This window comes from Poecilia reticulata, chromosome 2, assembly GCF_904066995.2.
Source record: "Poecilia reticulata chromosome 2, P_reticulata-male-v2, whole genome shotgun sequence".
NCBI classification, from domain to species: Eukaryota; Metazoa; Chordata; class Actinopteri; order Cyprinodontiformes; family Poeciliidae; genus Poecilia; species Poecilia reticulata.
In genome coordinates this window covers 44,395,286-44,419,845 of record NC_088831.1, presented here as the reverse complement: position 1 = coordinate 44,419,845, position 24,560 = coordinate 44,395,286, and the positions used below count along the sequence as shown (strand labels likewise).

The 24,560-nt window shown below is 42.3% G+C and overlaps 1 protein-coding gene and 1 long non-coding RNA gene across 7 annotated transcripts in view; both read right to left on the bottom strand.

Moving 5' to 3' along the window:
* Positions 1-18,084, bottom strand: part of gulp1a (GULP PTB domain containing engulfment adaptor 1a) — a 60,991-nt gene extending 42,907 nt beyond the window's left edge. The window contains exon 1 of one of the 6 annotated variants that reach the window (XM_081604712.1): positions 17,893-18,084. In XM_081604712.1, coding sequence (XP_081460838.1) covers positions 17,893-17,949 — 57 coding nt within the window. In that variant the 5' untranslated portion in view covers positions 17,950-18,084. Of the gene's footprint in view, positions 1-17,882 lie in introns of all 6 variants that reach the window. The other 5 variants (XM_081604714.1, XM_017303373.2, XM_017303354.2 and 2 more) reach the window with 5 other exon arrangements.
* Positions 18,085-18,745: 661 nt separating this feature from the next.
* Positions 18,746-24,421, bottom strand: LOC145550891 (uncharacterized). Its single transcript, XR_014086714.1, has 3 exons — positions 23,838-24,421; positions 21,101-21,239; positions 18,746-19,417 (listed from the first exon to the last, which is right to left on the bottom strand). It is a non-coding gene; the product is annotated as an uncharacterized LOC145550891 (long non-coding RNA).
* Positions 24,422-24,560: the final 139 nt, after the last annotated feature.

Here is a 24,560-nt window from a genome sequence, read left to right as displayed (position 1 = left end):
AAAACTATCGATTTCTCTGCAGCAACAAAAACACTTCAGAAAAGTTACGGCTAAATAATAAATTTATGTCGGTTTCTGGTGATGATCATTGGATCCTGGATGCATTTCAGGTTGAAGATGAAAAATTTAATGAAAATAACGAAACAAGAAAATCACAAAGCAAATTAAATACTGGGAGCTTGATTAATCAGATTAATCAGATTAATCAGATTAACTGATTACTGAAATAATTGTCAACTACTTTAGTAATTGATCGTTAAAAACGGCCATTTGCTGAAAGAACAACACAGTTGGATCAGTAATGAAGCCAAAACTGTACAAAATATTTATACTAAGAAAAGACGGATCAGAAAGGCCGAAACATAAACAAGAAAGTAATGATTAATCGTGATTAATCGTGATTAATCGTGATTAATCGTGATTAATCGCGATTAATCAGTTAATCATTAACTGTAGTACACACAGACTCAAAATAAGGTGTTTGTTAAAAATATTTTAGAGTAATTAAGTCAAAATTGTATAAACATGCAAGTATTTTGGATTTAAGATAAAAAAAAAAACATTTTTGTCAGTGAAACTGGTGGAAAAGTTTCAGCTTCACCCGATTCTGATTTACTAAAGGAATTCTGCGTTTTAGGCAATAAAATGTTTATTTTATCAACTAAAAGAGGAATTGATTTGTTTATTTGAAACATTTCTTATATAAAAAGCAGCTTAAGTGGTTAAATAAGGAATCAGTAGATTTGGTGGTTTTTGTAATCAGATTAATTGATTAATCGACTTCTAAAATAATTGCTAGTTGCAGCCCAGTCATCAGCGGTTGGCGTGTGAACATAAGGTGTGAATTCCTCGTCTTCAGCAGCGAGCGCTAACGCACCATGAAGGATTCAGACACCCGGTCTGCCAGCTTCTTCCCACCGTCGCTCTGGAAGCTGATGCGTCTCGACTGCGAGCGCTGCGGGCGTGAAGATGCACGCCGCGGCGCGCCGACTTCTCCACAGAGCCGTCGACAGAGCGCTGACCCTCAGGAAGCAGAGCCTTATCTTCCTCCTCCAGCCTGAGCGCGGCTGCCCACATCCTGCTGCTCAGCCACCAGGCGGTTAGCAACAGCTTCAGCAGCGCCACGCGCTAACGACGCTAACGAAGGGCTAGGCTAGCTCAACACATGGGGGTGCCAAAACTTTCTCCAGCTGAGCAGAAACTGAAGCTGCTGAGGAGGAGCGATGGAGAGTCAGTTACTGCAGCTGGAAACGAGAGAACAGGCCTAAAATCTGGACCTTCAGAGCCACATAGAGACGGTTACAAAGTCGGCCTTCTGTCACCTGAACAACATCTACAGGACTGAAGGACTCAGCGATGTAAAAGCTCAGAAAATAAACTTGAAAATGCTTCAGTTAGCTTAGCACCAAAATGAATTAGAGATCTGCTGTTTTACCAGCTTTTCACACCAAAACAGGATAAAAACCCTGAAGTGATTTGAAACCGTTTGCAGAACCAAAATGATGATGAATCATCCAAAACAGAGGAGCTGGTGTTTCCTTTCACCAACATCCTGGCTGATGAAACCAGAAGATTTCACATTAATTTTCTAACAACAGAAATGCTCTTCCCACGAGAAATTTAAAAAAGTAAACCTGGCAACCAAACAGGAGAGAATATATTCATTTATTACCAGAACCCGACGCAGATCCTCATGTTTTCTAAAATAAAACGACTTTCCTCGGGAGCAATTAGACGCAGAAAACCCTCTGAGATTTATTCACCCAGCAGAAAACACTCATCTGAGTCCCAGCATGCAGAAACGATCTGCAAGCAGAGCGAGGAGAGTGAAAAACGCACACGGCTATTCATAGAAACACGCATTGAGCCCCAGCACGCGTCCTGAAACGCATCATCATCACTATTATTAACAGAAAACAGAATGAAATGTTCATATCCGAGGCTGAGGACGCGCTCTCTGTTGTCGAGGCGAAACGGGAAGAAATTCTGCAGAAAATGGAGTTTAGTTTGTGATGAGTAAACAAACGAGGGGGAGAAAACGAAGCTGCAAACCGAGTTGTTATTATGCAACTTTCTGCGCCTCAGAGGAAACTTTCCAGCCGTTTTTCCGCTCCTGTCCTGACCCAGTTCAACCATTAACCGCCGGTCCGTGTCGGCCGCCTGACCAGCAGAGGCAACGCGGGATATGAAACATCAGCCGGGAGATTCCCCGACTGATCAGGAAAACCGGATCCGAATGAACCGGCAGCGATCCGGTCAGGAGGTCCCGGAGAATAAAACCCGTAAATGTGATTTACGTAGGTTTGTCTCTGCTTGTTGGTTTGGACGTTTATGAAGAGAGAAACTTGAGCTGGACCCGTTCAGCTGTCAGAGGAACCAAACGGATCTTTGTCTCGTCCGAGCCGGAGCTGCCGAACCGGAAACGTTCAGCAGCTCCGGGTCAAAACGGGACCAGAAGCAACGACAGGCAGCGATCAACGGAGTCACTACATTTCATGCTCCAGATAAAAACTCACTAGATCTGTTGCTAATTGCTCCGTTTTTCTACAAATCCGGACAGATCTGTTCTTTTTAAATCGCTGAATTTTTAGTCAATTTAAAAAACAAAAAGTTTTATCCCTTTTGTAAAAAATGCTAATTTGTCGTCAGTCAGAAAAAAGCTTAAGGTTTGTTTCTACGCCTCAAGTGGAGGAGTTTAAGTATCTGGGGATCTTGTTCATAATGAGGGAAGAAGGGAGATGGACAGGCGGATTGGGGCAGCGTCTGCCGTGAAGCGGGCGCTGTACCGGTCCGTCGCTGTACGGGTCCGTCGCTGTACCGGTCCGTCGTTGTACCGGTCCGTCGCTGTACCGGTCCGTCGTTGTACCGGTCCGTCGTTGTACCGGTCCGTCGCTGTACCGGTCCGTCGCTGTACGGGTCCGTCGTTGTACCGGTCCGTCGCTGTACCGGTCCGGCGCTGTACCGGTCCGTCGTTGTACCGGTCCGTCGTTGTACCGGTCCGTCGCTGTACCGGTCCGTCGTTGTACCGGTCCGTCGTTGTACCGGTCCGGCGCTGTACCGGTCCGGCGTTGTACCGGTCCGGCGCTGTACCGGTCCGTCGTGGTGAAGAGAGAGCTGAGCCAAAAAGCGAAGCTCTCGATTTACCGGTCGATCTACGTTCCCACCCTCATCTATGGTCATCAGCTTTGGGTCATGACCGAAAGAACCAGATCACGGATACAAGCGGCCGAAATGAGTTTCCTCCTCCGCAGGGTGGCTGGGCTCTCCCTTAGAGAGAGAAGCTCGGTCATCCGGGAGGGACTCAGAGTAGAGCCGCTGCTCCTCCACGTCGAGAGGAGCCAGTTGAGGCTCGGGCATCTGGTCAGGATGCCTCCTGGACGCCTCCCTGGTGAGGAGTTCAGGTCCCACCGGGAGGAGGGGAGACCCAGGACACGCTGGAGGGACGATGTCTCTCTATGGCCTGGAAACGCCTTGGGATTCCTGGAGGAGCTGGAAGAGGCTGGGGAGGGAAGTCTGGGCCTCCTGAGGCTGCTGCCCCCAAGACCCGACCGACGGATAAGAGGGAGAAAATGGATGGATGGGTTTGTTTCTACTTTTTTATCAAAAAATTAGCAAATCTGTTGCTAATCGCTTTAGTGAAAGTTGCCAGATTTTTCACATGTTGCTTTACTGAAAAAAAGTTGCCAGATTTGCAGTTGGTCACATTTTTACAAAAATCCTCCAGATTTTGTCACGACGAGACTTTTTGTTGCTTTATTTTTCTGACGTTGCTTCATTTGTTGCTGCTCACATTGTTGGAAAAACCATCGTTTGGCAACCAAAAGCCTTTTTTAGGTCTGATGAGACAAAGATCCGTTTGGTTCCTCTGACAGCTGAACGGGTCCAGCTCAAGTTTCTCTCTTCATAAACGTCCAAACCAACAAGCAGAGACAAACCTACGTACATCACATTTATTCCCCGCTTCAGAGTCAAAGTCTTTCTCCTGAAGTGTGAAACCTTTTCCAGCTTCGTGTTTTAAGACAAATCTCCTGGCGATTTCAGAGTCCGGCGCTTAATAAACGGGCCACGGGCCAGAACCGCCTGCCGGGCCGATCCGTCTCTGTCAGCAAACTGTGACAGCAAACAGCCTGGAGGGGAACTAGGCTGGCATCTCCAGGCTCCTGCCAGCTCCATCTTGATTTAGCAGGTCGTCTCTGAGGTTTGGCTGAATTTAAACTGAAAAACGACCCGCAGTGCCGTCTGCTGCTAATTATGGAGACGAGAGGCAGGAAAAGGCGACAATAACCGAAAACGACGCAGAACCAGCAGCTGAAGGAACTGGGAGCAGCTTCCTCTCCCAGTCCAGACGACTGAAACGATCTGAGATCTGAGTAAAACCTGCTTTAGAAAACACCACGGAGGGAAACGGCGCCAATCTGAGGCGACGGTCGCAGCAGGGCCTGACATACGATGTTTTCCACGTTATCGTTCGTGCTGCTACTAAATGAAATCAGATCGTGTGAACGGGTCACGGCCCAAAGCGAAACTGCAGAAGTTACTGAACTTCAGTCGTCGCTTTTTGAAAAAAGTGGTTCGATTTGTTGCTGCTCACGTTGAGAAAACATTTCTGTAAGCGAATTTGAATCAGACGCAGTTAATCGTTCAGTAACCGACGTCCTGAAGAATCCCGTTTCAAACGAGAAAGTTTTCAAGGACAACGTTTGTGTTTGTGACGCCAAGTTAAAATCATTTTTATCATAATTTACATCGTTATCACGACAGCAGCGCCACAAAATATCACAATAAAAGTCCAAGTTCATATCACCCACCCGAATTCATGGGTGTGTGTTTTTATTTTCTAATCTACGGAAGCACATTTCTGCCATAAAATAAAAAATAAAAGCCAAACTGAAAGTCAAATTTCTGAAACTAAAAGTCACATTTCGACTTTCTAAGTCAATTATGAGCCAGAAGACCAACAGACTCCTCTGGATCGACACTACAGATTTATTTTACAGTAAAACTTTGTTCTCTTTTTGGATGTATTTGGTGCCAAACGGAGTAAAATCTAGTCCTGATTTGCCCCCATGCTGTTCACCGGGAACAATAAGAGGAATTCAGAGCTAAAAATACGATGGAAAGTTCTGCTGTCAAAGGAGGAACTGTTCTCCTAAACGCGGATCTGAAGACAATCCTCCCTCTATCACTGGAGAAAACTCAGATTTTCCATCAAGCTGAGCCACTCTGGGTGATTTAAGGCAGGAATGTCTTCCATAATAAGAGCATTTCTTAGCTTATGTCTGATGACAAACCGAAGCTGCTCGGTCAGCTACCTATGGCTGTAAAGCTAACCCGACAGCAGATTGATCAAAAACTCGACATGTGACGGCTGTTTTCTGAAGTTATCATCCAAACCTGCTCCGTGTTCCACCGGCAGCAGAACCTTCCTGTGGATAAACGCTTCCACGACTCAAACGGATCGATGCTGGGAACTTCTGCCGCCGTCTGCAGATGTTAATTGGCTCATTTCTCAGCACTTTGTGAACAGTTCATGAATATCTGAGGACGACTGGTGGAGGTTTCTGCTGTTTGAACTCCCACATCGGAGGAAAAAGTCAGTCGCAGTACGAAGGAAAGCACAATTAATTAAAATTAAATGATCTGAAAATAGCTCAATTTACCTCAGCTGAGCCAAAACAACACAAGATTTCCAACTAATACTCCTTAATAAATGATAGTGAATCTAAAATAGAAAGGTCAAAGGTCACTTAATAGCTGTAAGGTGCCAGAACAAACCTGGAACCTTTGTATTCACGTTGTTTCTGGTACGCCCATAAATCTGACGCACAAGCAACATCAGCTAACAACAACAATGGACAACAAACAGGGAGTTAAAATCTGCTTCTGACTGGAATCTGGAAAAGACTGTTGCTGTGTTGTGCTAACGGGAGTTAGCCTATCAGCAAAGCTACGCTACCTAAAAAGCTAACTGCGCTAACCATAAACAACTAATCATGAACATGAGTTCCGCTAACGCTAAAGCGCCACATACACATGATGTTTAGTGGTGGGAGCTAATGCTAAAGAATGTATCTGGAAAAATACATTTAGGGGAAGCTAAATATTTTCAAAGTTAGCAAAACCGCTAAAGCAGTAAGCTAAAATTAGCTCCTTTGTTAGCGTGCTAGCCCGTAGCTCCAGAGCAGCAACAGTAAAGAAACGTGTGGCTGTGGGTTCGTTTGTGTGAAACCTGGTGAGGATTCATCATATTTAATCAACATGTTTGTCAGCAAAACGTCCAGATTTACAGAAAACATTCCATAAAACCTCAATCTGTGCTTTTCCCTCCCGTTTCGCGCTCTTCAGAAAGGGTCGAAGTGAAAGTGACGCGTCTGCCATTTCCGATTCATTTCATTATGAAGAGCCAAAGAGCTGCACTTGTTCCCCCGAACATTTTCACTCTGAGAGAAATAAATATATATTTATTCTGCAAACATGCACAGAAAGAAGCAGCGCAAGTAGCTGGAGATGAATGAATGGGCCTCAGAGCGTCACACAAATCTAACCGTTTTATTTATGCCGCTGCAGGAGACGCTGAGCAAGCACAAAGAAACGCAGGTTTTTCTCCAAGCGCATCTCAGGGAAATATTCCTGCTGCAGTTGGCCGGACTGTTCAGGTAGCGACATCATCTGAAGAAACATTTTCCCAACCTTCATCTGATTCGGGGCCTTAAGAGTTAATAAATCTGATGCTTCTGAAGGAAAACCTCCAGATTTCAGGATCCGAAGCGACGCATCAGAAACAAAAACCCAAACAGAATGAATGTAATGAGTCCGAATAAATCCAATTAGTTTAACGTGAGTGATCTTTATGGCTTCCTGACTGATGGCAAAAGAAGGAAATAACAAAACGAGGTGTTTACTCTGCAGCTCTGCCTGCGAGTCGGAGATAATGCAGCCTGGAAATTGGAGCGAGAGACGAAATCATCATCGTCTGAGAAGCACCAGAAACCCACACAGTTTGCCTCCCGCTGCAGCCATGTTGGATGAAGGAAACGCTCCCTGCTGAGAAATTAACGCCGCTCATCGAGGAATAAAAGCGCCGTAAAGCGCCGAGCCGTTCTCAGGAAATTAATGGACAGGACGGGTTTTTCAACGCTGCTGCTGCTGATGTTAAATGTACGCAGAACCTCCTGAATAAAACAGGAACGTCTCCGTCTAATGTTCCCTCTAAATGAGTTTCACGCCCATCAACCAGGCTCTTCATCACCCAGATGTGCTCCTCTTCATCTTCTGACCAGGAAGCAGCCAGACTTTCACACGCCGCGAAAAGCCGCTGCCGTGAAAACAAACCGATTTTACTCAGACTTCGCAAAACGACCTGGAAATGTCCATTGTTATAAAAAAGAAATAAGAAAATAATCTAAAAATATTAAACCAGAATTCCATAATTAAAGGTTTACTAAAAATAAATACTAATTAAAAAAACAAATCACTGAAATCCAACCAGACACAAAGTTATTGTGATGGTTAGAAGTCAAAAATATAAGTTTGGATAATTTCACTCTTATTACATAAATTTGGTTTTGTTCACCAATAAAAACAAAATTCTGTCACATGAACTAAAAATAAATAAAAGTTTATTGATTCTTTTGGAGAAACGAACTGAATTTAAGTTTTGTTTGAAATCGTCAGCTTATTTCCTGAGCCTTGCAGCGCCCCCTGCTGTTTGCTGCAGAGAACTGAGCAGAGACGACGGGAATCGCCTGTTTTCAGACGAAGGCGTGGACAGAAACACGGCCGACGCTTCAGAGCTGAAACTAAACAGGAACGTCTTTGTTCTGGACGCAGAACCCGGCCAGAACCGGAGCATCAGCAGTAAACACAGGGAGCCATTTTGTTTCTGGCTTCACCGTCTTCATGCTGCAGCGTTTCTACATCCTGGTCATGATTTAATTATTTTAGATTAAAGTTTCTGCCAAATCAAAGGCAGAAGGAGAAGAAAGTAAATTCACAAATTGTTCTAAAATTATCAAATTTTAACCAAAATTCACAAAAATCCAATGATTCCAAACAGAATTAGCTGCGTTTCCATTAACCATAAAATTGTGAAAGTGACAAAAATGTATTCACTTCATGCAACGACAATTTTAAAGATAAAACAAACTCATGGTTTTGATAAACGATTTGTTTTGTTTCCGGCTTTCTTTTAATTGGTTTTATTTTGTAAATCTGCAATGGAAACACTTTGTCCACATCAAACGAGTCACATGATCAGCAACAGGATGTTACTACTGGTGGAAACGACAAAGACGACGACAGGAAGTGGCCGGAGGATGATGTTTTTTAATGTCCTATCTCGTTAAACTTTTATACGCGGGATTTTAATTACGTTTCTTATTTAATGGGGACGCCCATTTTAAAAAAAACAACTTGTTTCTATATAAAAAGTTTTTGCAAAACTGCAATGGAAACACTCTTTTATATATCAAATGAGACACTTGATCAACAACAGGATGTTTCTACTGGTAGAAACGCCAAAAAGCACTACGACAGGAAGTAGTTAAAGTATGATGGCACATGAACAAACTTAATCCCTTCTTCAATTTTGTGAATGTTCTACTAATATCAAAAAATTATTTCACAATTGCAATGTTTCCATTAAATAAGAAACAGCATCGTCCTCCAACTACTTCCTGTCTTCTTCTTTGTGGTTTACGGCAGTAGTAACATCCTGTTGTTGATCATGTGACTCGTTTGATGGGAAAAAAAAATGTTCCGTTGCATTTTTGCTACATAAATCAAAAACCAACCTCATCCAATGCCAAACGTTTTTATCAAACACGAGTTTCTAAGTGTTTCCATTAAGCATATTTATTTTCAAAGTGTCAAATTGTGCAAATGCATGTTGAATAGAAAAGCAGCTACTGCTTTAGTAGTTGCTAAATCCTGGATTTCTGGAGTCCCAGAGATTTAGAAATGGCTTTGATTTGTTCCTGAATTTCTTTGGAGGTCTTCTAATGTCTGGAGCTTGTTGTGCTACTTGTGTTGTCTTAACTAATATTTACTGTTCTGAAACTCTAAAGTGTAACAAAGATGCAAAAAAATGGGATACCAGGAGGGGGGCCAACACTTTTTCACGCCGCTGCGTTTCAGTTGTTGTAGGATATTGTTTTCTATTACTTAACCCGGCTAAACCCCCGTAGCTCATTTGGTTTCAGTGCTTTCCCTCGGCTGTACTTTCATTTCTAAGTGTCTGGCTCTTATTAGGGATGGAGGAGAGGCTCGTGTTTGAGTGGAGATGCTGCCGCCGGCTGCTGAAAGCAGACTGCATCAGCGGCGAGGTCGTGACCCCAAACAGACCGAAGGGAGGATCAGAGAAAACATGAACCCACTTCCAGTTGGTTCCAAGCAAACAACGGCGAATAAAACAGGCTTCCAGCTGATTTATCATTCAGCTCAGATGTGCGCTCGCTCTATTTATGGCTGCAGCTGTGATTAAAACTTGATAGGTGTAGTGCTAACCGCTTCTCATCCCATTAGCTTATCTCTCGCAGCGACAGACTCCAATTCATCAGGAAATTTCCTTGCAGAGACGTCAATTAATCAAAACGGACAACCTTAACCGCGAGGAGACGTCTTTGTGACATTCAGGAGGAGGAAGATCATGAAAGGGCTAAAACCAGAGAAAAAGCAGGAACACATCAGGCGTCGCTATTTGGTTCTGATCACAGGAAGTGTTTGGTCGTAATCGCCGTTAGCTCGCCGACCTCGCGCACCGAGCTCTAAATGTCAGACGGTTCTGAACACAGAACACGTTTCTGGGTTCAAAGAGATTCACTCACTCCAAACCTTTAGAGTCTCCTGCTTTGAACTGGACTTTAATAAAAGGGAAAGCAGAGATGAAGGTTTCCAAATGATACCAGGACAGTTTAAAGATAACCAGGAGGACAACATTTACATTCAACATATTAAGGGTTTATCCAAAAAATTTACTTTTTTGGGGTAAAAGTACCCCAAAAAAGTACCTTTTATTAAATCTCCCGGCTATGTTGAAAGCATTATTTGTTTTTTTCCCGGTCAAACATCATCAGAAAACCTGGGAAATAGATTCATCTCCGTCGCTGCTGCCGACCTTCAGCCGCAGATTGAGTTCGCTCGGTTGTCATGGCGATCGTCGAGTCTGAACTTCAGCCTCAATCTACCTGATAAATTTCTCCGAAGTAGATTGAAATGCATCCATTTGGCTGCTCAAACACCCTGCTGCCCTCGCCGCCTGAGGGGTTCTGCTGCGGCCCGTTTGGACCCGCTCCTCGCCTCAAACAAATACGCTCAGCTGCCTGGGGTCGGAGAGGAACAGGGAGGATGGACGGCAGGAGAGATGACCGGATTGCTACCGAACCCTGGAAGTTTATTCAGAGTTTCTAACGTGTTTTGAAACCAGTTTGATTTTCTCCAGCTGCTTTAAAACTGCTGATGCTGAATAAATGATTCTAACATTTATCATAAATACACAGGAACAATTATGATTGTTTTTACTTTACCACACATACAGATGCCGACCTCAATAATAGATTTAACCGACTCCTAGAAAAGATCTTAATTAGCAAAAACGCTAAAGCGCTAATCCAAAACTTAGCTTAGCGAACTCTGAGCTCATTTAGCGTACTTAGTTACGAATGTTTCCAGATAAATTCTAATTTACTTGAAAGTTTTGTAAACTTTGAATTGAATAAAGTTTGATTTGGTTAGATTTTTATATTTATGCTCTTATTTTGAAAGGAGTGAAGACTGTTTACTTGTTTTATCACACCATGTTATTTTAGCATTAGCCTCTATTCAATACATTTGTACAGCGCTTTAGCATTAGCTTGCAATGAACACAATGCTAACATCACACTTCAGAATTAGCGTCCCTGACACACCATGTTGCTAAAGCGCTTTGGCGCTTCGGCGTTAGCAAATGTTTAAAATGTAGGGCTATCGTAGCTAAAGTGCTAAAGCGTTTAGCTTTACTTTCTGCTATGCACTTAGATTTTTTTAATTTAGTTTAATCTAGAACCACATTACTAGAAATTCTATAATTACAGACATTTGTTTGAATCAAGAACAGTAAAAGGTGAAACAAAAACAAAAATAGTTCCTATTTTGATTTTAACTACCCAACCAACCGTTTTATCCGTCTGTTTAACGTCTGAGGTTCATCTCTCTCTTTTCCTCTTCAGTTTTATAAATGCTCTATAAATGCAAAGGCTTCAGTTCCTCATGCAGCAAAGTCAAGGATCCTGTTTTCTCTGCAGCTGACCTTTAAAAGAGGGAAAGCGCTGCTAGCAGAAAGCAGAGGAGCCACTGTTAGCTTAGCGCTGCAGAAACCCTGATCAGCTCAGACAGGAACAGGAAGCAGGCGTCCAGCGAGGAGGTCCATCCATCACGCTGAGAGTTTTTATCGCTAATTAGGGAGTTATTTACCTTCAGCTCATTACGCTTCCTGTCCAGACAGAAGGAGCAGCCCTGTTTTTTTTTTTTACAGCTAAAAGCATTTTCAACTTTCAGCTTCAAAACGTAGATTTTATTCATTTAAACTCCTCCTCGTCCTGCTGCAGAGGTCGCCTGTTTCTGCTGCGTCAGCGACTTCACGCTACCTGCACATCAATCCTCCGATAACCGCACCACGAAGACCTGCCTCTGAATCACAACGCGCCGCCAAAACCCGACCTCCACGCAGAGAAACAACCGTTTGGTTAAACCCGTGCGACGCGCTCGAACCGATGATGTCATCCAACCTGAGCTCCTTCCTGCTCAGGCCGCAGACCAAACCTCACCGAATTAATGAGTCAGCGAACAAAAAGATTACTGCTAAAACAAACATGTCAGCAAATCAAACGGATGAAAAGACAATAAAAGGTGAAAAAAAGCAACAAACGTTTCAGTTTATCGCCAAATATGTTGGTCAATGTTCAAGTTATTATGAACCAAATATGAACATTTCAGTGTTTCAGCTGTTTTCGGGTTTTCCATAAGTTTGTTCTAGATTTGTGGTGCATAGAAGCTGAATGCTGCGTCTCCATGTTTGGTCCTGGTTCTGGTTCTGGTGCCGACCAGAACCAGAACCAGAAGAGCTGACGGGTCTGCAGGGAACCCAAAACTTATCCTCACGTAAGATTAGAATGTAGCTGGTCAATTATGATCAATTAATAATTAAAAATTACATCATCAGACGGATCAAAATATAAAGTTGGGTGGAAATGTTGCTGTTGTAAAGAACAAAACGACAATAATTTATATCCATCCATCTTCTTACACCCTTGTCCCTCAGTGGGGTCGGGAGGGTTGCTGGTTCCTCTCCAGCTGGCGTACCGGGCGAGAGGCGAGGTCACCTGGACAGGTCACCTGGACAGGTCGCCAGTCTGTCACAGGGCAACACAGAGACACCATGCACACACACACTCACACCTAGGGACAATTTAGACTGACCAATTAACCTGACAGTCATGTTTTTGGACTGTGGGAGGAAACCAGAGTACCCGGAGAAAACCCACCATGCACAGGGAGAACATGGAGACTCCATGCAGAAAGACCGGGAATCGAACCCAGAACCTTCTTGCTGCCAGGCAACAGCTCTACCAACTGCTCCACTGTGCAGCCCCAATAATTTATATAATTTACAAAAAAAATAAGTTTCCAAATCAGTTTCTTTGAATGAAAAACTTGAGAAACGTTAACAGAAACTGCAGCTGTGAGTCTGTTTCACTCAGTGGGCAGAAAACCCAGAAATGTTACTGGAGTAGAAACTTCAGAGTAAAATTACTCAAGTAAATGAATCCAGTTACTGCGAAGCTCTGGCAGGTCGAAGCAGCAGCAGCAGCAGCAGCAGATCTTTAATGTTTAAACCGTTTAGTGATTTATAAACTAAAACCGTATTTTAAAGTTTATTCTCAGAGTTTCATCCCGCTGAGGCGTCAGCCCTCTGATCCTGGAGATGCTGTTCAGGTGATGGAAGGCCGACTTTGTAACTGACTCTATGTGGAGGTTCAGGTCAGAGGTCATCACTATCCCCAGGTTTCAGGTTAGTTTTATTTTGAAGGGCCAGTCTGCTAACGGAGGCCTGATGATCCTGTCTGTCTGTTTTTGGTTTTTTATTTGGTAGCGCTTTGTGTGAAGGGGTTTGCAGGAGACTGACGTGAGCATGAAGTCGCCTTCATGCTCACGTCAGTCTGACCCTTCAAATTAAGAGTCACCATTTGTTTATGCTGGATTTTTATCTTCCAGTTCCAGGGTTTGATTAGTTTATTGATATTTGACAACGTGTTCTTGTGTTAATTACTTGTAATGACCGGCCTGACCGGGGATTCAACGGCAGAGTTCAACTGAAAATCGAAACTTTTAAAGTACGGAGGACAGCAAAGGTCAAAAATCTACATTCAAATTTACTTTATGGACCCCAAACAGAAACTAAATGTTGTTGTAGCTCCTATTAATGCATAATTTTGGAAGCATGTCAGGATTTCTGTCCTACCGTCACAAACATCAACATGCAGAGCTTTGGCCAGCTTTTCAGCGACTCGCACTCCAGAAGGATTTGATACGAAACAAAAGGATGTTTATCTGTTTGCTACGGTGGAGGAGCTGTGATGCTGTGGGCCTGTTTCTGTTCCAGGATATCCGTACGAGGCTGCAGCACTTTCTCTCTCTCTGGCGTTGTATCCAGACATCAAAGCACTAAATATAAACTTTCATTACTGACGGGGCTGAAGCTGCTCTTATTTATTTATTTAGTCTCTTTGTGGGTCTTAATATTCTCTCATTTGGAGAACAAAGAAGCTCCATTAGCAGCGGAGAGAGAGGCTCCAACACGCGGCTCATCAAAAGCAAAGAGAAAGTGAGACAAAGACGCGAGACGAGAGGACAGAAACCAGAACCGGCGCTAATTAAGGAGTCTGTAAAGCGAACACAGGCCTCCTTCAGGCGGCGGCGGCGGCGGCGGCGGCGGCGGCGGCTGCTGGACGTCAAGCAGGACGAACAACAAACTGAGAGGAACCGAATCCCAAACAGCAGCCAGAGCTGAGCGACGCTCAGAGCGTGAAAACGATGAGCATTCAGGAGGGAATTCACTAAAAATGGCTGAATTCATTTCATTGTGTGTAAACGCATCATTTTCATTTCTGCTGCTAAATTAATTCATACATAAACATATGAGCTCAACAGCAAATATATTTATAGTTTTAATCCATAAACTGGAGCCACGACTCAGCTGCTCTGGAGCTAATGGCTAACGCGCTAACAGAAGAGCTAACTTTAGCGGTTTCGCTAACTTTGAAAATGTTTAGCATACTTAAAATAATTCTTTTAAATTTATTTTCTGCGTCTATAAATTCCTCAGCTTTAGCTTCCACTAAATATTGTGTCAATATAGCAAAAAATATGATTAATTAAAGTCCCGACCCAATATTTCTATTTAATGAATAAATGATAATTCATTTTATGAATTTAAAATATTTAATAGAATAATTAATTCACCATAAAATTATTCTAAATTCTGGATAAAATTATTATAGATGCGTTTTTAAACTATATTCTGATATAGTCAACATTTTGTTATATCAGAAAATAAATATTTTCAAAACTAGAAAAATACTAAATTATAAATATTAATACATATTCAACATATTTTAATAATTTTTTTAAAAAATTATTAGTTTTTATATTATATAATTGATCATTCCGGTGTATCGTTTCAGAATAATAAATACTTATATTATACTGTTGATGTGTTTACAATTGTTTTTATTGAAATTAAAAACTAAATTAAAAATAACAGTAATAATGCTTTTAAATTTAAAATTTTCTACTTTGAATATATAATAGTCATTAATAATAATTTCTACAAAGTAAATTATGCGACTTTAACGAGCTGCTGTGGGACGGTTTGACTGTTGGACCAAATATTCGTGGGTTTTAGATCCAGCAGAGATGTTGGATCATTAAACGGTGAAACATTAAAGGTTTAAACAATCCTTTGATCCGGAAGCTTCTGTCTGGTTGAGCCCAGCAGGGAGCCGGCTGCACCTTCACACCACTTTGTCTGTCAGGGATTTCTCTGCAGGTCGTCCAAAACGCACTATAAATCATTTCCACTGAAAACTTTCCTGCTGCTTCTTTGGCTCAAACCTGGTCCAATCAGAACCTGGTCAGGCGGAATCACAGGACCGCCTGCGTTTTCTCCGTCCAGCTCGGACACCCAGGCGTTCAGGCACCTCTTTCTGCCCATTTCTGTTGTTTTACTGGGTGTAAACAGGAATAAACTTAGTTTAGCTTCATGTTTCTTTCTGTGGGGCTGCACAGTGGTGCAGTTGGTAGAGCTGTTGCCTTGCAGCAAGAAGGTTCTGGGTTCGATTCCCGGTCTTTCTGCATGGAGTCTCCATGTTCTCCCTGTGCATGGTGGGTTTTCTCCAGGTACTCCGGTTTCCTCCCACAGTCCAAAAACATGACTGTCAGGTTAATTGGTCTCTCCAAATTGCCCCTAGGTGTGAGTGTGTGTGTGCATGGTTGTGTGTCTCTGTGTTGCCCTGCGACAGACTGGCGACCTGTCCAGGTGACCTGTCCAGGTGACCTGTCCAGGTGACCCCGCCTCTTGCCCTGAACGTTAGCTGGAGATGAACCAGCAACCCTCCCGACCCCACTGAGGGACAAGGGTGTAAAGAAGATGGATGTTTCTTTCTGTTTTCATGATCTGAATTCACTTAAAACCATTTAAAAATTACATAATCTGTTTTTTCACATCTAAATTAAGTAGATTGTTGATCTGAATATAGGAAGCATTCACATTTAGAAACTATTTTTGGAGTACCTCCGACCACTAGGTGGCAGCAAAGAGTTTCCACACGTTGTCCTGGTTGAGGTTTGGAGCAAACTTGAGCTTTTTTGGCTTTGCAAACATCGTCAGAGTTTATTATTATCCAGCATCTCAATTCTAATTTCATGTTCAGGTTTATTTTTAAAAATGGGACAATCCGTATTAGTGAATGTAAATACATGAGACGATAGCCATGTGGCTAATTTCCATCTCTAGTCCCATTGGCAGGTTGATGTTGTACCAGAAACTATAAAGGATGCAATAACTGCCCATTTCAAAATAAGAGCGTGAAGCACAAATTCTGAATGCATCAGAGCTGATTTCAATTTTACCTCCAAAAGGTTAAAAGGTGGCAGGAAGTTTGAAAATATCGCTGTCATTTTATTATTCAACAACATTACTGGCAATACTTAAACAACTAAAGAGTCTTGAAAAAAGTTAAATGCAAAGAAGTGAATGTAATTTAGTTAAATCACACATTTAAATGTAAAATAGATATGGTAAATGGACTGAACTTTTATAACCCTTTTGACCACTCAAGGCGTTTTACACTAGAGCCACGATCACCCTCACACATTTATACACGCAGTTTGGGGCTGGGTACCCAGGGCCACATTGACATGGGGCGGGAGGAGGCTGGAATCGAGCCTACAACCTTCCGATCACAGGACGACCACTCTACCCACAGAGCCACAGATGAGAATGTATTTCTATGCTTTCATAACTATACCTCATTAAATATTCTTATGCATTTTCTAGGCATTTTATAGCAAAACTATGTTACCTTCAGTTGATAAAAAAAATTATTTAAATGAAATCTGACTATAATTTAATGTCTTGAAATTGGGTTTCTGTCTCTTTAAGAAGCTCCTGCGTTCAGCATCACAACAACGCTCCCCCATGATGCCGTTAATGCCGCTCTAGGAACATTGGACTGAGATGTAGTTAGCTTAGCGGATGTCGCTTGCGCGTCAGATTTACTGTCGTACCACAAACGAGTGAAAACAAAGGTTCCCACCGGAACTAAAAATGCAATTAATCGTGTTAAAATCTGTGAAATTATTAATTAAAATGAACAAGTATATTAATAATAATAATAATAAGCAGCTTGACACCAGCAGGAAAATGAATTGACACACCTGTCTGCAACCTACTGTACAAATTACTGCATATTTAACACATTTTAATAAAACAATCAGAATAATCATAATGTTCAGTTTTCATGCTGTTGCATCACCACATGCATCCAGTCTGAGGCATGAAGAAAGCAGAAAGGCATGACGTGCATGTCAGGAAGTATCAGTGATGATGCTGCTTATTTGCAGTTTAAACCTGCAGATATTCAGGATATTTAAATTTTATTGCATTTTGCAGCAATTTTTCCACGCAACAATGCGGAAAACCTGCTAAACCTTCATTCCCACTGCGTCTGTTTTGCGACAGCCCAGCGAGAAGTTCAGATAGACTTTATAATCATTTAGCAGAGAAATCCGGGTTTAAAATCAACCCAAGCCGAACTCATTGCACAACCGGACCCAGTGGTTCAGCCGCAAAACAAAAAGCAGAAGTCCCTGAAACATTTCCGAACCCGCTCCAGCGTTTCCGACCCGCTGCACATGAAGGAATGCGTCCCATTTTTCTCCATCTAAGCCGATTATTATTCGAATAAAGTCGACTTCATGTTCCACATGCTGGGATTTACAGCAGCAACCTGCAACTGACTGACAAACCCAGCGCGGCACTTTGAGAAATATCCAAACATTCTGCGCCAAAAACAAACGGCGGCATTCAGCGCCACCTCAGAGCGCACTCTGCGCAGCAGAGGACGCAGATCCGCACATTTCAAACGGAAAAAATAAAAAGATTTCTGGACCGAAACCGAGCCGAGACTCGACATTTCAGCGGAGCCGCTCCGAGCTGCACTTTGCGGCGACTTGAGCAACAAAAGTTTCCCGTTAGGTTCGGCCACGAACTCCAAACCCGACCAGGAAGCGTCAGAACCGGACCGGGTTCGGGTTAAAAAAATGATAATAAAATCAGATCAAACCACCTGTACTCACAAAGAAACCCGCGGAGGTCCGGAGAAACCCAGAAAGCTCCACATCCAGCGCTCTCATCTCCTCCTCTTCCTCAGCTCGCCTCCACAGCTGCTGGAAGTTCACTGACGTCAGCTCTCCGCTCCAAACGGGAATAATGCGAGGAAGAGGAGGGACGGGGGGGAGGAAGACGCCCGGAAACAATCAGGGGGGGCGGGGGCCACATCAGAGCCGCTCATTCAACACAATGGCCGCCTGAAAAGAAAGCATGAAGCCTGTATGATGCCTGCGCAGAAACCGCAGGAGCTTTTCACTGAAGATCATCGGGAAAGCTCAACAGCAGGGGCGAAGCTACGGAGTGAGAACAGGGGGGCCTCGGCCCCGCACACAAAGATTTAGTTTTTTAAAAAGTGATTCATCTTCTGTGGTTTTTTCCACTGGCTTTAATATTACATTTAATTTGTGTTTAGGGTTGCTATAATATTATTTATTTACATTGATTATGAGGAGTCATTTCATTCAAAATTAAACAAATTATTAATAAAAAATAAACAGTAGAAAAATATATTTAATGGGCTCATTGTTCAACTTTTATAAAATATATTTTTACACATTTGTTGAAACTGTCACTAGTCAGGTTGTCAGGCAGATAATCTGAAAAATAAATGCATAAATTCCAGAGAACAGACTGAGCAGCACAGCTAACCCTTACAGGAAGTTAGAAAACAAGCATTATGATGCGTTTATAAGCCATTGCATCAAAATTCGTTGTTTTAGCAAAGTTTAAACTATATTCCATTTTTTTAAACCTTCGGTTGCTTCCACTCTGGATAAAGAACCAACTAAATGTTTCAGGGAGAGTTTTGACAAACGTGAAACAGTTTTAAGTGCAAAGGAAACAGATACAGATGTGCCCAAATGTTTAATATTCTTAACAACATGTACCCACAATAATAATCACACATGTTTAAATAACCCATGATGGGCATTTTGATGCATTTTTAATTGTTTACTAATCATCCAGGGGGTCATTTAATTTGCTATTTCAATTGAAATGATAATATTTAATATTGGAAATCCTTCAAAGACTCAAAGAAAACAAAGGAAAGTCACTGAATGTGACCATTATGGCAGATTGACAAGTCTCCTTCAAAGCAATCAATGGGATATTTAGTTTTTGCCCCCAGCAGCCTGTATGTGTGGATATTACACAGAGGGATTAAAAAGCCGTTTTATGAAAGCTGGCAGGTTGACAGTTTCCTTCTAATGACCTTCTGCGCCTCAAAGTTTGAGGAGAAAAAGTGCGGGCATCAGAGGAGGCCTCACCTCGGAGGCCGTCTCCGTATTTATAGGCCGGCCGACTCCAGGGACCGTTCTGATGACACCGCAGATAAATTATGAGCCTCCAGGTTTCAGTTAAAGACGTGTTCCAATATGGCCGCCTTAACAAGTTCACGACAGCTAAAAATACCAAGATGGATCACCTCTGACTCCACCGCAGCAGCGCTCCTGCTGGGCTCCACTTCCCCGCTGTAAATCTGACGACTTTCTGCGACACAACCGACAAACATAAATACCGTCAAATTCACCAAGTTACAAAAACCTGACGGGGCTCAGCTGACGACCACAGATTTTCCATTTTCATTTCTGTATTAATTCATTATGTAAATGTCAACTTTTCATTAGCTGTAAGTGGAAAACATTATAGTTAACAGAAATATAAGTTTTTATAATGAGTTGTGATGAAGTTCCTGAAATAAATGGAATCTTTATAATCCATCCATTTTCTTGCACCCTTTTTCCCTCAGTGGGGTTGGGAGGGTTGCTGGTTCATCTCCAGCTGGCGTACCGGGCGAGAGGCGGGGTCACCCTGGACAGGTCACCAGTCTGTCGCAGGGCAACACAGAGACACACAACCATGCACACACACACTCACACCTAGGGACAATTTGGAGAGACCAATTAACCTGACAGTCATGTTTTTGGACTGTGGGAGGAAACCGGAGTACCTGGAGAAAACCCACCATGCACAGGGAGAACATGGAGACTCCATGCAGAAAGACCGGGAATCGAACCCAGAACCTTCTTGCTGCAGGGCAACAGCTCTACCAACTGCGCCACTGTGCAGCCGGAATCTTTATAATCTTTATAATATTGTAATTTATTGGGTTTCTGTATTTTGCCAATTTGTCAGTGTTTTAAAATGTTGCCCAGGTTGTTGCTCCAGCAGTTGTTTTCCTTTTCATTCTCACATTAGACATGAATAACATCCAGCTGCACATGTACACTGTAAAACACTTTTAATCGATCCACAAACTTTTACTCTTTAGGAAAATCTCAAAGTTTAAAAATCAAATGTTATTCTGAGTTTTTTTCCTCAGAATTTTCACTTTTTCCTAAATTTTTACTTATTTTTCAAATTCTGCTTTTCAGAAATTTTTACCAGAATTCTGACATTTTTTTTCCCTCAGAATTCCGATTTTTCTCTTAAACTCCGACTTGTGTCCAGTTTTTACTTGCGCCCGCCACATTTCGGTGTCCAGTCTCTGCGTCGTGCTGCTGTCTCTGCTTATTAAGAGGAATCCAATTCTCAATGCACAACGCAGCGTTCTGTTAAAATATACGTTATCATCAGCGAGATGAATCCCCCCGGCTTGTAATTGAAGAGATGAGGTTCTACATTAGGACCGGCCCACTTATCCGTCAGCAGAGCAGTTATTGACTGAAGGTGGAAAAGCGTTTCTGTCCTGGCGCTGCTCAGCAGGCAGAGATGATAAGGAAATGATGCTCTGTCTGTTTTCAGGAGGAGAATGTGAAAATGAAATGTGAGCTTGGCTGATATCAGCCTCTTCTACTGGGTTCTGGTAAATTAGCAGGCTTCACTGCTGGGTTTAAACGTTTCTACATTCTCTGGAAATGTGCATCTTTCTTAATTATCATGTAAAAATAAAGAAAATCCATTAAAATGCATTAAAAATACTCATTATTTCCTTTGTATCAGCTTCTATCTGCAGGATATTTAAGATTCTGCAGCATCTGCTGGATTGATGTAACACCAGGAAACAGTTTGGGAAGTCAGTTCCTTCTTTGTGTGATTGTCATAACTCGCCTTCTTGTTTCTACTTTGAATTAAAACCGTCGTCTTTGCTGGACGTGTTGGTTCGTCTGTCTGCGTTGTAAAGCTGCTGATCAGAGTTAATAAACCCAGAGAAGGAAATGTTTTTCTCCTTACAGAGGAGCAGACAGGTGCAGCTGCATGCCAGGCCCGGTGGCAACATCTTAATAGCTTCACTCGGCGTGGAAAATGGCCTCTCATGAATCACCGGGGGAATGGAGAGTTACAACGCAGTGGCAGCACCATAATGGAGTACCTGGGAGACGTGACAGAAGAGACCCGGTGAGCGCCACCGTCAGGATAAACAACATCGTAAAGCTTCATTCGGCCGCCAGGCTTCTCACATCCATAATTTCATAAACCAGTTCGTTGGTGATGCAGAGCCTCATGAGGGTAAATCACCGCCACTCCCAGCTGCTTTCACTTCTGCTTTTTTGTATGACTAACAAGTTACTTTGGGTCAAACTTTGAAAACAAACTCAAAAACTGCACTTCTGTGGCGTTGTCCTTATGCCAGCAAGCAGAGTGTGCAGTGAATCTGGTGCGAGGGCATTTAGCTGTAAGCAAACAATAACTTGTGGTGTTGAACGTTTAAATCCAGAAAATGTAACATTTTTAACACAATTTACTACTTTTTTTTTTTTAACATACAAGAATCCCAAGCTGGAACCTTCGTATTGTGTTTCTGGTCCGTCTGTAAATCTGACGCACAAACTATATTATCTTTGTTGTTGAGCTGAATTCTCATTTTATTCAATAATTTAGCAACAAAAATGCTTTCGGAATTGAAAATGTTGCGTTTCAATGAGTTTTCAATTAAACTCGTTAATTGAAATGAGTTTCTATTGACCAACTATTGCCAATAGTGGCAATAGTTGTGCCACTATTGATGGCACAACTTAATCCCTGCTCAAGTTGTGCCATCAATAGTTGGATATATACAACAATTAGCATGTGGAAAGAAGCAGACGTGCTATAAAAAGGTGTTTTCATGCAGTCAGGCACCTCAGATTCAGCTCTCCAGTTCTGCTGTTGGACTGTAAACAAACTATAACCTGAAATATGTCTGAAAATAATCCACGCAGTTATAAAAATACAGGGTTTATACAGTGAATTCATTGTTTTGAGGGACTGGAGGCTTCAAACAGGAGAGGAAAGTTATGCTGCTTCCTGTTCCTGCTGCAGATGTTGCATAAATATTGTAATGCTTTGGTGTTTTAGTCATTTTAAAGGCACTTTAAAATTCAGTTCTGTGAAACGTGGGAGAAATCTCTGTGAGAGATGAAAGCCTGTTCTCCATCTCTGCTCACGTTTTCTCAGAGTGACGTTTTGGTCCAGATCTGGGTTAAGGTCGCCGCCGTATTAGCCAAGCCAGTTCGCTTTCCTTCTTAATGACCCAACTGCATACTTTAATTGTAATTTTGTGGGGGGAGAAAAAACCCTGTGCTTCTTTTTTTCTTGAGATGAAAGAATGGTGCAGCTCTGGAAAATAAGGCAGAAAAAATGAAAAGAGAGATGAGAAGCCGTTGTAACGCTGGCCTCAGGCAACACGGACCCAGAGGGCAGATCTGAGTAAATCAAATCTCCATTACTGAGCTGAAGAGCTGGAGATGTTATTACCCTCGTTACTGTGCACAAAAGAGAACTAGCTGGAGGTTTGAGGCTCATTTCAGACTTTATAAATCGACAAAGTTACAGGAAAAATATCTAAAATTAACTGAATGCTTTAATATTCCAAAATATAACTTCTGATTATGCTTTTCCACTCGCTGTGACAAGGAAACGCTCTGCCCTTCAGATAACAGATTGCACAGGGGGATGATTTAAAACCTCATTTGTGTAATTTTAATGGGCCGTCTTAAAAGAAACGACCAATTTCTGCTGCTGTTATCGGAGGACCTGCAGGCCTCAGGATCCCCGGAGCGACGCGGACGAATTCCCGACCCAGCAGCCTGATGAAGCAGGGATTACAACCAGTGAGCCGCCGCCATTCATTACATGGGTTATTGCTGACAGGAGGCTAAACAAAACTGCAACATAATAATTTAGGCCATAAAGATGTAAGATTATAATAAATATAGGAGAATGATGAGTTCACCAGAGGGCGCATTGACGCTAGCTACTAGCTAACAGAATAATCTTTTAAATTAATCAGGACAATTATTATTCATTAAGAGAATTATCAAAGAGTAGTTTAATAAATGTAAATAGTCTAATTTATTATAACGCAGAAGCATTTCTTCAGCGCATGCGCAAATGGTACGACGGCGCTTCCGGAAAAGCTCGTTATTGATTACATAACCGATTCGGTTGGTTTTAGCTTTCATTCCCCCCTTCAATAATCAAATCCTCATTTGGAACTGCTTTAATAATTCATTCAGGTTACAACACAGTAAAAACAGAAGAAATGTGCCAAGGAGGAAGTATTTTAGCTCCTTTTATTGGATCCAAAAGTGGCACAAACAAGCTGTGAGTGAATGCGGCGGCCCCAGCTTCTCTTTCACCATCACATTATAATGAAAGGACGTCGCTGCCGTCGTAGCGCTGAAGGTGTGAGCCAGTTGGCCGCTGCTCCTGCTGAACCAGGTGTTCCGGCGGCTGCTAGCGCCTCCGCTAGCAGCCGCCGGCCGGATTAGACCAGCTCACCGCCGTTTAGCTTCAGGCTCGGCGCTTGATCTCAGCAGGAGCAGCGGCTTTAAAACTCTGCATCACAGTGACGTTCAAGTCCAGAATTAAAGCACCGAACTGTGACGACAGGCGGGGGGAAAAAAAGCTCAACAGGAAACTCGTCTTCAGAGCCACACAGTGCAAGGATAGAAAAAAAAAACATAATTAAAACAGTAATACAACTTACTGATCTGTTGGGTGGATAAACTTGTCAAATGCATATTCTCTTCCCTGTTTTTTAAATCCTCAAGTAAAGGGCAGTGACGAAAAATCGATTCACAAAAGAATTGCGATTCTCACTACGCTTCTGACTTGACATAAAATGAACCAAACTACTGGTGAAAAAAGAAAAAAACAAACAAACCATGCCTTCCTCCATTTTGAAACTACGCGGGGCGTTGTGACGTCAGGACGTAGACGGTGCGAGGAAAGCACTAGAACAGTGGTGTCAAACTCATTTTTATTTTGGGCCAATCAAAAAGCTGAATGTTCTTAAAGGGCCGGTTGCACCAGAATCTATTGATAAAACCAATTTAACTGTTAAAATATCAATAAATAGCTGTTACTCCTGGATTTCTGATTATTTTAGTGTTTATTTTTGCAATCAAAATGACAGATTTTGTGGTGAATATTAAGAAATATTTGTAATTGTTATTTTTTTTACAGTATTTACGTACAGTATTTACGTACAGTATTTACGTTAAATGTGATTCTATCACTCGCTCTATCGGTTACGGATTCAATGTTTTTGACCAATTTTGAGGAAATTAGCAGTAAAATCAGGACAGAAATGTGGACATTTTTTGATTTTGTGTGATTTTTGCAGATTTGTGAAAAACTGGACAGACCTATTGATGTAATTTGGAGTCCAGAGGGCCACATAAAAAGCTACGGCGGGCCAGATTTGGCC